The sequence below is a fragment of the Leuciscus leuciscus genome (genome assembly GCF_965113295.1).
Source record: "Leuciscus leuciscus genome assembly, chromosome: 20".
NCBI classification, from domain to species: Eukaryota; Metazoa; Chordata; class Actinopteri; order Cypriniformes; family Leuciscidae; genus Leuciscus; species Leuciscus leuciscus.
Window position 1 is genome coordinate 2,036,680 of NC_138744.1, and position 17,735 is coordinate 2,054,414.

At 36.1% G+C, this 17,735-nt stretch overlaps 1 protein-coding gene across 4 annotated transcripts in view; it reads left to right on the forward strand.

The window, feature by feature from the left end:
• Positions 1-17,735, forward strand: part of kif13a (kinesin family member 13A) — an 89,514-nt gene that overhangs the window by 31,243 nt on the left and 40,536 nt on the right. For all 4 annotated transcript variants that reach the window (XM_082150600.1, XM_082150603.1, XM_082150602.1 and 1 more), the window contains exons 4-14: positions 532-592; positions 5,589-5,681; positions 6,986-7,166; positions 8,761-8,848; positions 10,584-10,718; positions 11,649-11,761; positions 12,901-13,012; positions 13,688-13,900; positions 14,458-14,568; positions 15,267-15,401; positions 17,322-17,452. In XM_082150600.1, the coding sequence (XP_082006726.1) occupies positions 532-592; positions 5,589-5,681; positions 6,986-7,166; positions 8,761-8,848; positions 10,584-10,718; positions 11,649-11,761; positions 12,901-13,012; positions 13,688-13,900; positions 14,458-14,568; positions 15,267-15,401; positions 17,322-17,452 (1,373 nt within the window). The remainder of the gene's footprint in view (positions 1-531; positions 593-5,588; positions 5,682-6,985; positions 7,167-8,760; positions 8,849-10,583; positions 10,719-11,648; positions 11,762-12,900; positions 13,013-13,687; positions 13,901-14,457; positions 14,569-15,266; positions 15,402-17,321; positions 17,453-17,735) is intronic.

Sequence of the window (17,735 nt, forward strand, 5' to 3'; positions counted from 1 at the left end):
AATCTTTTATAAAACAAACCTCTACACTCTAAGGAAAAAGGACCAATGAGGTTCTACATAGAACACTAAGGTTCAAAGCCTTTCTGCCAGAAATGTTCTATATAAGGAAAAATATATTAAATGATTGCATAATACTTTCATGTTTAATAGGTTATTATTATTATTTTCTAGTGATAAAGTATGTTTACGAGCTGCTTAATTCATAAAATTTAATTAAAACAAAATACATTAAAACTAAATCCATAAAATTAACCCATGAAACCCCAAAAAGTTTCTATATAGAACTTTTTCTTTTAATAGTGCCATAAAATAGTGATGATGAGGGCATTTTCCCCATTCCCATTCACTCAGCGTGTTCAAGACAAGCAGAATCATGTTCTGTGTGTGTGTGTGTGTGTGTGTGTGTGTGTGTGTGTGTGTGAGAGTGTGTGTGTCAGGTATAAAACACATGAAGTCTTCTTTTGTCTGTCTGAGGCCTGACCAGCATCATGAGGAGCGTGTTATATCATGCATCTCTCTCTGTCTCTGCAGGTGTTTGCCTTCGACCACTGCTTCTGGTCCATGGATGAGTCCAACATCCCGAAGTACGCCGGTGAGTCACTCTTTAACACGTCCACACAGAATCACTTTCCCCTCACTGTGCCCGATAGAGTCACACCTGCATAATAATGATGGATTATTTTTGGTATTGTAATATGGAAAGGCCTGGAAATAACACGTTCCCAGGGTGGGGTCTGAGAAAAGCAGCTTAGATCTCACTAAATCCTCATGCTGGTCCAGGCTAGTTTAGGCCTGGGACTGGTTATGCTGGGGTGTTCACTGACCGTCTGATGCATATTACACACAAAACTGGATATCAGACATAACGCAGAAAACAAAGTTGAATATTTATTTCCAAAGGTGTCGAGTAACGTACACATACTTCGTTACTTTACTTAAAGGGGTGGTTGATTATGATTTGACTTTTCTAACTTTAGTTAGTGTGTAATGTTGCTGTTTGAGCATCTGCAAAGTTACAACACTCAAAGCTCAAAGCAAAGGGAGAGATTTGCTTTTAAAGAAATAGTTTTTTAAGGACTACAACAAACGGCTGGTAGAGACTACACCACATTCCTCCCGGGTTAGTGACATCACCAACCCTAGAATTTACATAAACCACGCCCCCGGGAACACGATTTATAGATTATCAAGACAGAATATGCTAAACATTGAACATAAGCTACATAAATTCATCAACTAACCATTCAGAAATGTTGTCTACATGTTGTCACTTCTTCTTGAGTCTCTCCATCATTGTCTGACTTCAGTTTGAACATAAAAGGCTAAAAGTTTTTGACATTTTCAGTGCATGTGTGTGTGAGTGCAAGCTGTTGTAGCTCATTTGCATTTAAAGGAACAGACACAAAACGGTGCGTTTTTGTTCACCCTCAAAAAGTGACAACTTTAACATGCTATATAACAATATCTGTGGGGTATTTTGAGCTAAAACTTCACACACATACTCTGGGGACATTGACTACGTTTACAAGCTGTTAAAATTCGGGTTATGGTCGGGTTAAGGTCACTATTTGGGTTTCTGAAACATTCGGAATAACCAGTTTACATGCATGAGTAGAGAGAGTTACTCCTGTATACATGGAATTTGTAATCAATTGGCAATATCCCGATGTAAACGAAGAGGCACGGTTAGCGTCTGGACGTACGGACAACGTTAAGACGCAATGTGCGTCATTTCCGATTCTTCTCCCTGTATCCAAAGACAACAACAACAGCAGCAGCACGCGGATAATGAATAGTTCGGGGCAGATAGCGATCGCCTTTGTTTGCGCTTTCCTCCTCGCTCCAAAAGTGTGGTGCTGTGCTGCGTCTCGCCATGTTTACCTCTACTTCTTGTTTACTTCTTGTTTACTTCCGGTATACTGCACGCGGGTTTTTGTATGCGCCGTCTCTACTCAAAAGACCAAGATTCCTTGCGAATAGAACATGCGCAGAACACAAATCAATGTTCCTTTTGATGGGGATATGCCGTTACGCGTTTACATGACCAAATATTCGGGTTAGAAAAGGGGTAACCCAGGGATCATATCCGGGTTTTTAAAAACCGGGATATGAGCATATCCGGGTTTTTGCCGGTGTTTACATGGCCGTGCGCGACCAGGTTATTGCTAATATCCCGGTTTTGAACGGGTTATTGGCTGCATGTAAACGTAGTCACTTACTGTACATCTTGTGAAAAGGGCATTATACCACCCCTTTAAGTAGAAATTTTGGGTATCTATACTTTACTGGAGTAATTATTTTTCAGCCTACTTCTACTCCTTACATTTTCACACAATTATATGTACTTTCTACTCCTTACATTTAAAAAAAAAAATAGCCTCGTTACACCTAATTTATTTCGGCTTGTTTTCATTCCGACTTGTCATCGTAAAAAAAAACCTATCCAGATAAATCGCGCCGTGCAGATTGTGGTTGGATGAGAAGTATATATATATATATATATATATATATATATATATATATAACATATACCATGCTCAGTAGTACACACATATAGTTCTTTAATGTATTTGCATTGTACTAAAATGCATTAATTTTCAATGGGCATATATGCGGCTGAAACAGTAGTCATCATATACTCACCCTCATGTTGTTTCAATCCTGTATGAATTTCTTTCTTCTGCTGAACAGAAAGGAAGATATTTAGAAGAATGTCAGTAACCAGACAGTTTCTGGTACCATTGACTTCCATAGTAGGAAAAAAATATATACTATGGAAGTCAATGGTACCAGAAACTGTCTGGTTACTGATATTCTTCTAAATATCTTCCTTTCTGTTCAGCAGAAGAAAGAAATTCATACAGGATTGAAACAACATGAGGGTGAGTATATGATGACAGAATTTTCATTTTAAAGTGGAGTATCCCTTTAATGGCATTTTTTTCCCCATACATTACTTTTACTTTTATACTTTAAGTAGTTTTGAAACCAGTACTTTTACACTTTTACTGGAGTAAAAAGCTTGAGTTGATGCTTAAACTTCTACAGAAGTCTTTTTTAAACCCTAGTCCTGAGTACTGAATATGAATACCTCTGTTTATTTCTGCTCAGTGTTGTTTTAGTTATTGTCGGTGAAGGATCCGTCTGAATCCATCTGAAACCCCACACTATAATGCCGCACATTGACATGGTTCCTCAAGTCAGGTCTCTCTGTTCAAGTCTGCCAAAATAAAGCCTGGCTGACAAACTAATGACTTTACAAACATGTTCTTACATGGATCTGGTTCTTTCATCTTTCAATCTTACAGTCTAATGGATATAAAGGTGTATTCATGAACCTGCTAATGGAGTGAGTGTGACTCACACAGACACACACTGGTTATTAAAGTCTTTTAGGAAGGATAATGTGCAGTTACAGGGTTTTATACGGGCCTGGACAGTCAAATTAATGATGGATGCTTTGGGGAATTCCTATTTTTTCTGCTTTTTCCAAAAGCTTTTTTTTCTGCTATAAAATCAAATTAACTTGATGCTTTGGGTATTTATATATTAAATTCCCTCATTCAATTTACAGCTCATTTATTTTATTTTATTGAATGATGTAAATTGCTCATGTATTTTTTTAGCCAGTACCTTACTTGCTTGTGCAATATTTTTTCTCAGTTTTTTATTTATTTATTATTATTGTCTTTTTGATTGGTGGCTTATTCTTTATTTTTAATTATTATTATGTGAATATATCTAAATTTTTATTTGAGCATTCTGGCATAGACATTTCTTACATGGGATTAATAAAGCTGAACCATATCTTACTTTAGACAGAGTCTGTCACAGTGTTGGTTTAGTATTTATCTACTATTTTAGTTTTAATTAATATTTTGAATTCATTTTTATTTTAGTATTTTCAGTTTCTTTGTAATTTAGGGTAATTTTTTTGTTAGCTTTTGTCTTCTTTTTTTAAATACTGCTATTTTACTAGTTTAATTTATTGGTAACACTTTACAATAAGGTTCCATTAGTAAACTACATTAGTTAACTGACTTATAATGAAAAATATTAATGTTAATGTTAATTTCAACATTTACTAATACATTATTAAAATCAAAAAATTGTATCTTGATATTATTTAATGATTCTGAGCTGAACAATGAAACAGCTGTATTTGTATTAACTAATGTCAACAAAGATGAATAAATACTGTAACTAATGTATTGCTTATTGTTGCATAATGAGAGCTTATTGTAAAGTTCATTTCAATTGTAGTTTTAGTTCAGTGTTGGTTTTCATTTTGAACATTCAGAGTTTGTCTTATAGTGAGATGAGGATGTTTAACATCAGAGTAAGTTTCTGCAGCACATTATGTTCATCTTTATGAATTCTCTCTCTATCTGTGATAAAAAGTGAGTGGAAAAAGTAATTGCTTATTGCCCGATTACTCGTCACTTAAACAGGGTTAATGAGTTGTGACGATCAACAAAAGATCTCCAGTCTGAAGGGCTTCACGCATCAGATGTCCCGCCGCTGTTCAGACACATTGTGTGACGAGTTCCTGTGCATGAACTGCACGAGCTGCATTGGTGCTCAGAAACAACAGGCGGTTTGTGTGGATGAAAGCGCTTGAGGTCCGTCTTTATTTAGCTCTCTGCACAGCTGGCTGATTCACCATGAGTGTGGAGAACTGTGTATCTCGGCCTCACCGAAGCACGGACACGTCATGCGGCCCGTTTCCGCATTCACACCGCTTATTTAGGAGGGTTTTGTGGGAGGACTCGAGGGATTTCTTTTGAGAGGAAAGGAAATGAGAAATGTGGAGATCCCTTTGTTGCTCAGCCGGTGAATTCTTCCTTCTTGTACAGTATGGAGATCAAAGCGAGAAGATGTTGTTCGCATTTTAAAGGGGTGGTATAATGCCCTTTTCACAAGATGTAAATGAGTGTGTGTGTGAAGTTTTAGCTCAAAATACCCCACAGATATTGTTATATAGCATGTTAAAGTTGTCACTTTTTGAGGGTGAACAAACGCACCGTTTTTGTGCCTGTCCCTTTAAATGCAAATGAGCTGCTGCTCCCGGCACACAGGGGGCGGAGCTTCAACAGCTTGTGTCCTTTTACCTCACACACACATGCACTGAAAATTTCAAAAACGTTTAGCCTTTTATGTTCAAACCGGATTCAGACAATGATGGAGAGACTCTAGAAGAAGTGACAACATTTCTGAATGGTTAGTTGATGAGTTTATGAAGCTTATGTGTAGTTATCTTCTAGTCATTGATTAGCATATTCTGTCTTGATAATCTATAAATCGTGTTCCGGGGGCGGGGTTTATGTAAATGTTAGGGTTGGTGATGTCACTAACCCGGGAGGAATGTGGTGTAGTCTCTACCAGCCGTTTGTTGTAGTCCTAAAAAAGCGATTTCTTTAAAAGCAAATATCTCCCTTTGCTTTGAACTTTGAGCGTTGTAACTTTGCAGATGTTGTTTATGATCAAACAGCAACATTACACACTAACTAAAGATAGAAAAGTCAAATCATGTTCAACACACCCCTTTAATGTTGTGGTTTTCATAGTTTGATGTATTTGTCTTGCAGGTCAGGAGGTCGTGTTCAAGTGCCTTGGGGAGGGAATACTTGAAAACGCATTTCAAGGATACAACGCCTGCATTTTTGCCTATGGACAAACAGGTACTGTTACACTGTTACACTGTTACACTGTTACACTGACACTGTTACACTGTTACACTGTTACACTGTTACACTGTTACACTGTTACACTGACACTGTTACACTGTTACACTGTTACACTGTTACACTGACACTGTTACACTGTTACACTGACACTGTTACACTGTTACACTGTTACACTGTTACACTGTTACACTGTTACAGAGAGAAACTCAGAGGAAACACAGAGAGAAACACAGAGGAAACAGTATATGGTCTTTTGTAAGGGTGCTTATTGTTGCTGAGAGTGACATCCGTTTCATTGAAAGACATGAATAGATGCTCATTTATTAGCATAAAAGAGCTTAAAAGAGCCGTGCGAGACATATTTATATGTTTCACACTATAAAATCACACAATAAGGAATTCTCCGTTTCACCTTGTTTTACGGTGGACTGATGAATCTCACAAAAACATGTCCAGGTCACATTTCATGCCAACATATATATATATTTTTTTTTTGTGCATTTTTTAATGTCAATTAAAGCACATTTTCATTTCAAATTCGTACCATTCTCAATTATCATTTTCTTTATTAATTTTTAAAAATAATAATTTCTAGTTAGTTCTAAGAAAATTCATAAAGTAAGAGTCATAAAGTAACAAGATTCAATCTGAATTTTTTTCTTTGTATAAAAAAAAAAAAAAAGATATATTATAAAACATATTTATTTATATTTAATTGATATTTTTTATGTAAATAAGTTCAAATTGATCATTTTCTACTTCTAGTCTAAACATTTAAGACAAAAAGCATTAAACAAACAAAAGAAAAATATTGAATCTTATTTTTTATTACATAAATAATAATGATAAAAAAATGCAAGTTAAAAAAATATTTTTCCTTTGTTTCAGTTCTTTAAGACTTATTTCAGATTTTTTCATTTTTAATAAAAGTTTTTTTTATATTTTTATTTTATTTATTATTTTATCTTGACCATGCACATTTGATGAAAATTATCTGTAATGAATAAACTAGTTTTTAAAAAAAGAAAATGATTTGTGCTGTTCAAATCTGTAAAAGCAGAATACATTGTTTAATTGAACAACCTGATGTTTCGGCGTTCATGAACAGGAAGCTTCTGCGTTTCCAATCATTACTGTTGTGTTGAATCGCTCAGTGTCTGTCTTTCCTGTCCTAGTTCTCAGACCGGCGTTTTGTCCTCCAACACAAGCTTGACGTGCGGGCTTGACGTGTGTGAACACGCCTGCTGGGTGACAGAATGTCTTCTAACCTTTGATACGTTGTGTTGGTGGTCTGGCAGGCTCTGGGAAATCCTTCTCAATGATGGGCAATGGAGAGCAGCCAGGCCTGATCCCGAGACTCTGCTGCTCGCTGTTCGAGAGGGTCTCCAGAGAGCAGAACGAGGCCCATTCCTTCAAGGTGGAGGTCTCGTTCATGGAGATCTACAATGAAAAAGTCCGAGACCTGCTGGATCCCAAAGGGTGAGCGGATTCATAACATACCGTGTGCACAGAGAGCACAAACGCTGAGTTCTCAGCTCTCCTCAAGTTCACACAGGTGTGGAGAATCTGTGTTTAAATCTGCAGGCTGTGTGAAGGTTGTTCACAGTCACTGATCTGTCACAGACACACACACACACACACACACACACACACACACACACACACACACACACACACACACACACACACACACACACACACACACACACACACACACACACACACACACACACACACACTGGCGCGCACGTCTGCACCATCTAGTGAGAGTTTACAGCACTGGTTTTCACACTCAGATGTGCTGGTGCTTTCAGTTAACTTAAAGTACATCACTTCCTATTTTTTATGGCTTTACAAAATTTCAATAATTTTTTACGTTTAAATTGATCAAGTTTTTCTTTTTTTTATGTTACAGTTTTTATATTTTTTATTTAAAAAAATTGTGCTATATATACATTTTTATTTATAGTTATGATTTAATTTGTAAATTATTTCATGTCCTATTTTTACAACTTTATGGCCTTATTATTTTGTTACAATTTTATTCTTTACATTTTCAATTCTGTTTTTCATTTGTGCCTTTTTTAAATCAATATGTTTTACATTTTATACTTACATTACTTACATTTTTTTAAATTGTTTTCTTAATAATATTAATTGTATTAATTAATAGTTATAATTTAATTAGCAAATTATATCATGTCCTGCTTTAAATGTTAATTTAGTTTTTTAGTTTAACTTTTAAAAATGTTTTACATTTTTTTATTTGTTAGCATTTTATGCTTGACATCTTCTATTTTTATTTATTTATTTATTTAAAAATTGTAACTTTATTTTTTTATTATTGTTTTCTCCTGTACTAGTTACAGTATATTGTTTAAAATGTATTATTCCTTACAGTTTTATTAATAAATTATTTCTTGTCCTGTTTTTATAGCACATTATGCATATATAGCATAATTATGTCACAAGGTTTTTCTTTACAATTTTATACTTTGCATTTTCAATTCAGATTTTTATTTTTGCCTTTTATAAATTATTATTTAAAAAAATGTATCTTTAAATTTTATAATTTTCTTTTTTTTGTTTTGATAATTAAATATCTATTGATAATTAAATTATATTTATTAATAAATCATATATAATAATTATTACAAATTATTTTGTATATATAAATACACACATATGCGCATGCATATACTGTATATACCTGTATATTTATATTATATATATATATAAATATTTTATACATAAATAACACATTTTTCTTAAATATATACATGCATATGTGTGTATTTTTTATATACAAAATAATTATACACAGTACACACACATATATTATGTAAACACAAACTTTTATTTTGGATGCACAGCCCTAATATATATATATATATATATATATATATTTTTTTTTATATTAATAAATGACATGCTCTAATCGCGAAACACAGAAGATACTGAGGCTCAAACCAGAGGAAGATTGTGACTCGGTGTCTAGGGAAGGGAACATTAATGAAGGGCTAATGAAACTGTAATGGTATTTTCTCACACTTCTTCTCTTCTTTGCGTACAGGAGCAGACAGTCTCTGAAGGTCAGGGAACATAAAGTCCTGGGTCCGTATGTGGACGGGCTCTCTCAGCTGGCTGTGATGAGCTTCGAGGTGAACATCATATTTTCTCCTGAAATATTACCTCAGGAGATTCATGAAAGTCTCAGTCGTTTTAATGTTACATTAAAGTTTCAACTTTGTTTGAGGTGTTTCTCTTGAACTTCTGTAGTCTGTCCCTGACAGTGTCATATAGGCTTTATTCAGACAGACACAGTTCCTTGTAGTTCGAACAGCAAGATTTTTTTTTTTAAATGACAGACCAAATCACATTTTGATGTGGATTAGAAATGTCATTGTCTCTCTTTCCGCTCACACTGAACTATGTGACATTTGACAAAACGCCCAGTTTTTTAAATCCTGGTTATGCGAACGTCGAGGCAACATTACATTTTAGAATTTTGCAAACATTATGATAATGTTACTTTTCAATGTTCTCTAAACATTTTGAAACAAGAGGTAACATTAAAAAAAGTTTCAGAAAAAAACATTTTATGAGCAATGTATAAATAAAGTTTTTGTGCTAACATTATGAGAACATTATTAAAGAGCAGATAACTTTAAAGGAACGTTATTTTAAAGGGTAACTCTCGCCAAAATTGAACCTAGGCTCTTTTTGTTAATTTACCCGAGCAGATCGATCTCTGTAGTCGATCTCCGAATGCAACGTAATGATCAGTCCATATGAGGAAATGTCATGAACTTGTAATTTCAATGAAAAGCATGATAACTTAGATAAAAAAATTATCCGTGAATTTATATGGAAACTAAGCTTTAGGAGCTTTCCATCATAGATATCATATAATAAAGGCTAGATGTCTCGTCCACGCTGCTGGCCAATGGAGGTCAACGTCCGCACATGGCGGCCATCTTGCCACAGGGAGCTCGCTGACTCGTAACATTGTGTTAATGGTGCATGTACTTTTTAAATAACCATAACTTGCTAAATTTTCTACCAATTTTCAAACGGTTTGGTTTGTTATAAACGTCAGAGATGTAGTTATGACACTGCATACTTATCAATAAATATAATATTATATATTTAAACATGTTCTAGCATCCAGAATTATAGCCACGTTAATAACGTTTGTAAATCCGTCAAGATTTCAGCGAGATAAGAGGATTTGTGTTCGTGCTGATCACTCACCTTACTTCAGATACCACAGAGCTCGCCAGAAAGCTTCCCTGTGACAAGATGGCCGCCGGTGTGATGCCGTTCGAGACTCCGCCTTAAGACATCTAGCCTTATATGGATATCTATGCTCTCCTCATGTTACGTTGCATTCGGAGATCGACTACTTTTGACTGACAAAATTCCAGCCACCGGAAACACTTACTGATAAAGTGAGTCGTACAAAACCTTTGTTTTTAGTAAACTCTGTGTACACACACAATGTTCTCAATGCTGGAGTTCATGTGTAGAGCCTCTGGTGAGACTTCCAGCACAGTTTCATGTTGTGTCGAGCCGCATTAGTGTTTTAAAAACAGCGATTTTGATGCTATCATAGAAGCACTCCCATTCAAAAGGCATTTTGACCGAAAACTAAAGTACGGTCAATCTTAAAAGTGCCGTTTTCATTCTAGTTATGCTTTTACACGAAAGTTTGCCTCGGGTAGATTAACAAAAAGAGCCTAGGTTCACTTTTGGCGAGAGTTACCCTTTAATGTTACTGGAAGAACATTTGTTCATAACTATGAGAGAACCTTTCCAGAACATTAGCCAAAGTTCTGAGAACGTTCCCTGTTGAAAAGATGTTTGTGTGTTTTCTCTCATTTCTCACGAACGCAGGACATTGAATCTCTGATGTCGGAGGGGAACAAGTCCCGCACTGTAGCCGCCACCAACATGAACGAGGAGAGCAGTCGCTCGCACGCCGTCTTCAGCGTCATCGTCACGCAGACGCTCTACGACCTGCAGTCGGGGGTCAGTGGTTCACTCAGTCACCGTTATACATGAAATGAAGCTTCCGCTGATATTATTACAGTATATTTTGTCCCTAATCATAAACAAATTATTGAACAGTTTAGTTTATTTGTGACAATAACAGCATAAATCATTGAGTCTTTCACATAGTGGGCAAAAGTGATGTCTGGAGGGGAGATTTGATTTTAATGACCCTACAAGTTTGATTAAACCAGCGAAATATGAGGAACATATATATATATATATATTTTTTTTTTAAATATGAGGGAAAAACAAAACACTAAACTTAATTAAGGTATTTATCTGACAAAATTATTTGGCAAAAATCACAAACTACAGCTACAAACAAATGCATAGAAAAACAAAAAGCTCACAGGAAAAAGCATAGATTGACTACGACATAATCAGTTATTAATATTTGGTTGGTTCTCTCCTGTTTTTGCATGTTCATAATTTCTTTGTGTAAATAAAATGATGTCGGGACAAATTGGCATGTTTCATTGCGTTATCACAAATAAAACAATTGACTTCAAGCACAATTATGCAATATGATTACAAAATCTTTAACAAATTTGTAATAATTCGAATAAAGGGTGAAGATTTCAATATTCCCAGGCTGAACATGACTTTTGGCCACTACTGTATATGAGTCAGTCTCCATCTCTCATCTGTCACAGAAATACGTCATTCATCCTAACCTCACTTCAAAACTCATAGCAGATGACATCACTGACATCAGATTATCATTCTTAAATATGATTTAAATAATGCAGTAACTTCCTAATAATGTTTTATAGTCAGTTAATGCGTGGCAAGTGTTCATTTTGGACCCTGATCTGTACCAGACACATGTTGGGCTGAGTTGTGCTGATTTAGGAGGTTATTGATTGTAATATTTGCTTTTATATCTGTGTTTGTGTGCGAACGCAGAATTCTGGAGAGAAAGTAAGCAAGATAAGTCTGGTTGATCTGGCCGGCAGCGAGCGTGTGTCCAAGACTGGAGCTGCGGGAGAGAGACTGAAGGAAGGAAGCAACATCAACAGGTCAGACAAGAGCACTCTCGACTTCTCAGAGGAAACCTGTCACTTGCTTATAATGATTGAAAAACCAGTGATATGTCGACAGTTTGTATGCAGTCTGGGAACTTAAGCCAGGGTGAAAGAATAAAGGATAACAGGATACGATCAACAAAACTAATAAAGAAGAGAATAAAGCAGGCGTCTTTACAAACCTATGAATAAGAGCATCTTCAAATGGAAGGTTAATAGATGCTTTATGAAAGAATGCGCAAATGATGGATCCTCTAATTCAGGGTTTCCAAAACTGGCGTTTGTGAGGGAAATGTAAAATTAAAATAACTAAAAAAAAATTTTTTTTAATAAAAAAATCTAAATACACTTTTTTTTTATCATAAAAATGTCAAATAAAAATAAATAAATAAAAATAAAAACAATAAAAATAAAACACCTAATAAGAATTTGTTAAATAATACAAATGTTGAATTAATATAAATAATTTAAAAAATAAAAACAAAGTAAAATACTAACTAAAAGATAATTAAATAAAGAATGACAAATTAAAATAAATAATTTAAATATAAAACACTTAAGAATTGATTAAATCATAAAAATGGTGAATTAAAATAAATAATTTAAAAATAGAAACAATTCAAATAAAATACTAACTAAACATTAATTAAATCATGAAATGTCAAGTTTATTTTAATAAAAACAAAGAAAAATACCAACTAAAAGTTTATTAAATAAAAAATGACAAATTAAAATAAATTATTAAAAAATAAAACACTTAATAAGAATTTAATAAATCTTGAAAATGATGAATTAAAATATATAATTTAAAAATAAAAACAATAACAAAACTAAGAATGTATGAATCATAAAAAAGTTGAATTAAAATGAATAATTTGAATTTAAAAACAAAAAAAAATATTTTTTTTGTAATTACCTGCATGCCATGTGACCACTATCCGACATCAGAGAACGGAAAACATGCAAATGTCTCAGGGATACTTCAATAAATATTTGTTTGTCTGTTTGTCTGACAAATAGTTTGGGAATCCCTACTTTAATTAACTAAAATAAAAATCATATAAAAATCAGCTAACCATGCAGCTCTATTCCCGATGAGTCTGTGATGTTCGTCTGGTGTTGTGTGTGTCCAGGTCTCTGACCACGCTGGGCTGTGTGATCTCTGCTCTGGCTGATCAGTGTGCAGGGAAAGGCAAGAGCAAGTTTGTGCCGTACAGAGACTCAGTGCTGACGTGGCTGCTCAAGGTTAGTACGTCTGTCAGAGCTGCTCGTTCAAGACACCCAAAAGCCCAGGGGAATCAAACTCGCATGACACCGTTTTCAGCTAAAAGCGCTTTGGCCATTCATGTGCGCGTCAATGGGGCCTGAAAATTACGTTATCGTCCACAAAATCGTGTATAACTACAAAATATACATTTTTTTACATTTAAATTTCAAAAATGTAATTGAATTTGTGAAAACGTGTTTCTTTAAAATATTGACATCGCCAACTACTGGCCTGACAGCATAATACAATAGACTTTTTCTCTTCTAGGGCGTGCATTTGTACCCTCCCACATTTTCAGTAGTTTAACACATTTAAGTGTTTTGAGAGTGACTTGATTACATAATTTGTGGTGTTTTATGGGTGTAAAGAGCTCTTTTAGCGCAATTTGCTTGTCCGGACTCTCTGATTTGTGGAATTTTCTGCACAGCATTATGGGTAATGTAGTTTTTCACCATGAATTCAGCTGTTAAACATGATTACTTTAAAAAATAAGTTAAAATAACGTGGGCTTACAGCTTCAACAACGTTATATATCATCGGCTGCTCACATTAAGGCTATAAGTAAAAAAAAATGAAAGGTTTATAAGTAAAAATCAATTTCCCTATGGAGAAATGAATGGAGTTTTCAGTTCCTGAACTCTCTACTTCTTCAGGACAATCTCGGGGGCAACAGTAAGACGGCCATGATCGCCACCATCAGCCCAGCCGCTGACAACTACGAGGAGACGCTGTCGACGCTGCGGTACGCCGACCGAGCGAAGAGAATCGTGAACCACGCCGTGGTCAATGAGGATCCCAACGCCCGCATCATCAGGGAGCTCCGGGAGGAGGTGGAGAAGCTGAAAGTGCAGCTCTCTCAGGCTGAGGTGAATCTCTGACACAGGGGGTTTCTATCTCTTAGATGCCACGCACCTCCAGATATGATCATCCTTGTGCGAGGGACATCCATCCTAAACATTAAAAGGAGGCTATATATTTTTGCTGTGAAAATGTAATATTATTGTGTAAAATATTATTTGGAAGATATATTTTTTTCTACTCGCTACAGTACTATACGGTTCATTTTTATTTATTTTATTTTTATTTATTTATGTATTTATTTTAAATTTAATTTTTATTTATGTTTAGTTTTAGTTTATTTATGAAAAAAAAAATTACACTGTTTCTCTAAATTTTTCCAAAAACAGATAAAACTATGAATATGAAAAATAAAAAACTACAAAATATTAGTACAATTATTAGTAAAATAACTCTTAACAAAAACCTAAATTAAAATCAATAAAAACAAATATATATATATATATATATATATAAAAACTAATGCTTTAACCAAATAGCATATGGATGATACTAAAATAACACTGACGGAGATGTTTAGACTCGTAACTTTTAATGATAACGTTTGTTATGTTGTATTTGTCAGTCTCTGAAGGCTCCTGAGCTGAAGGAGAAACTCCATGAGTCGGAGAAGCTCATTCAGGAAATGACGGTCACCTGGGAAGAGAAACTCCGGAAAACGGAGGAGATTGCACAGGTGCCACACACACACACACACACACACACACACACACACACACACACACACACACACACACACACACACACACACACACACACACACACACACACACACACACACACACACACACACACACACGCTGGGTTTTCATGTTTAATGGGGACTTTCCATAGACATAATGGTGTTTATGCTGTACAAACTGTATATTCTCTCCCCTTACACTAACCCTACCCATCACAGAAAACGTTCTGCATTTTTGCATTTTCAAAAAACATGATTCATAAACCGTTTTCCTCATGGGGACCAAAAATGTCCCCACAAGGTCAAAAGCTGCTGGTATTACTATACTATTCTGGAACCACCAATGTAGGGTTTACCAGGACCACACACACACCTGATGTTGTCAGTGTGCAGCTGTGCAGAATGAAATTTGCACACAAGTTTATTGTTGCTCAATTTCTCTTAGAAAAGATATCTCAAATGAGTTATCTTAATTATCTGTAATTTCTCCTAGACTGAAATGAAATGGAGAATTTTTGCTGTCAAGAATGATTTCAATAAACGCAAATTTTTTGGTCAAATTCTCATCTAAATTTAGGGCGAATAAAATATCTGAGACAAAGAGGATATTTAAATGAAACAAACCCAAGGAAAGAGCACATTTGAGCGATAACATGTGGGATTTGATTGACAGCTGTCATTGGTCTCTGCAGGATCGTCAGAAGCAGCTGGAGAGCATGGGAATCTCTCTGGAGTCATCAGGGATCAAGGTCGGAGAGGACAAATGCTTCCTGGTCAACCTGAACGCTGATCCTGCTCTTAATGAACTTCTGGTTTACTACCTGAAGGTACATTCATTGCACATTGAGACGTAATTAGTGAGGTTTGCTCATTCATTTCCATTGGACGCTTGCATGAGGGCTGCAAAGAATCCTGACGCTCTTTTATTTTTGATGCATCTCAAGGGACACATAAGGACTGAGTGACAATAAATAAAACATTTTTTAATGGAAAAATGAATAGACATATTAAAAGGGGCCCCTTTTTCAAAGTCTTGATTTAGTTTTTAGACACTACTAGGATAAGTTTTCATTCTTAAATGTTCAATAAACACATTATTTTTCACATATTCTCCATAGTTGCAGCTCCTCTCTTCCCAGTCTGTCAGTAACGCTCTGTTTAGTTCCTGTCTCTATGAAGCCCCTCCTTCTGAAAAGCTCATTGGGCTCTGATTGGTCGGCTGGATCAGTGTTTTGTGATTGGTCGAGCGCTTCGAGTGTGTTTGAGAAATGTCCCGCCCCTTTCCATAACTTTAAGTTTCAACACACTACTAACTAACTCAACCAGGCCCCGCCCCTTTATTTAGCATATGCCTTGGGCGGGAATTATTTAAATGAGGAATATTGTGACGTGTTCGTTCCCGGAAGAAAACTTAAGACTACAATGGAGGCGTTTCAGGGAGTTCAGAAACACTGACACTGATATAGAGAAGAACTCCTGCTGGAGGGACTTTGTGCTTCGTAAATTTGCAGACCTTTTCATGATCAAACAGCAACAGCACACACTAAAGAAAGTAAAATGTATTGTTCATATACTAACTACAGTACTTTCACTACACACTCTATGCAAAGCACGACTGCAATCAAAAAATGTTGCATCCATATTTGATTGGATTCAATCTTCGTTAGGTCGAAGCGTAGCTGTCAACGCTGTCGTTCAAGGAGCATCTGCAGGTACTAGCGTCCCTGAGCCTGGAAATCCAGACCTAAATATAAAAGATTAATGGTCTGGCGTCGACTAATGAAACTCGGCCAGCTCGAGGGGTGGCACCAAGCATGCATTTGAAGATCTCACTGCACGCAATTGGATAACACTACGACCAATCACAACAATAAACCCCATACGCTTAGCTACCAGCGGAGCTAACTGGTAGATTAGACTCTTACCGTATCCGGTCGGCAAAACAGCAAAAACGTCCTTCTTGCAAAGGAACGACTCGAGCGGCGTCTTCTGTTCCTGTTTTAGATAAAAAGTCTAACTCGTTCATTGTAGCGGCCAAAGCCGTTTCAAACAACTGCTGTTCATCCATAGCCATCTTGCAATGTTTACTAATGACTTCGACGTCACAGTGCTGTCGTCTTCTGTTTAGCTCGCCTCTGGCCCGCCTATATCAGATAACCCCATGTGACTGGTGCAGCTCAGATCGAGGGGCATATTTAATGAGCATCATTACTCAACACCAGAGTAACTCGCTGAGCAAATTCAACTTGTGCTCTCGCGAGAACTCTGGATTACCAGGGTGAGCGTCCCTGAGCTCTGATCGAGACCTGTGTGAGAACAGCAGCCAGACCTCGACTGCACCAACAACAGGCCTTTGTCTGCGGCCTCCAGTCGGCTTGGCATACCGATGTTGAATTAGCATGTTAATGTGAAGGGAATAGTGCAGCTGTGGGCATAAACAACGTCCCCTGGAAGAGCAATGTGTGTGTAACTGAGCCCACATGTGGGAAAACACAGCCCTCTTTACTCCTTCCTTTGATGGTTGTTATTCTGTCCTTCACTGTTATTGTGTCGAATAATGTGAAGACGATCTGGACGTGTGTTATTTGTGGCAGGGTTATAATCACAATGCATTTGATGCCTTAAAAGGCTCCCTATGTAGACAGCTTCTCTATGTTTCAGAACAGGGTTATCATCTATAAACTACAGCTGTGGTACTGTGTAGTGGCTCACGTGTGAGATGTGTGTGTGTTCTTCTCTGTGTTCAGGATCACACGCGTGTGGGTGCCGACACATCTCAGGACATCCAGCTGTTCGGCATCGGGATTCAGTCTGAGCACTGTGTGCTGGAGATCACGACTGATGGAGACGTCACGCTCACGCCGCTGGAGAACGCCAGGTGAGACACACGTCCGGCTGTTTATTAGCATGACAAATGTTCTTCATTTGTATCGCCAGAGTGTTTGCATTCAGATATACAGTTCAAACAACAACACAAGAAATTAATGAAATGAAAAAATTTTTTTATATGAATATGTGAAGAAATATTTTTTTCTGGGTCAGATTTCACCCCAAAATCAACAGAAAGAAATATATGTTGCAGAAAGTAAATAAAGTGTTTAAAAATTATATTTTAAGATATTTTTTACAATACATGAGGCTTTTGAAAATGACCTTACACA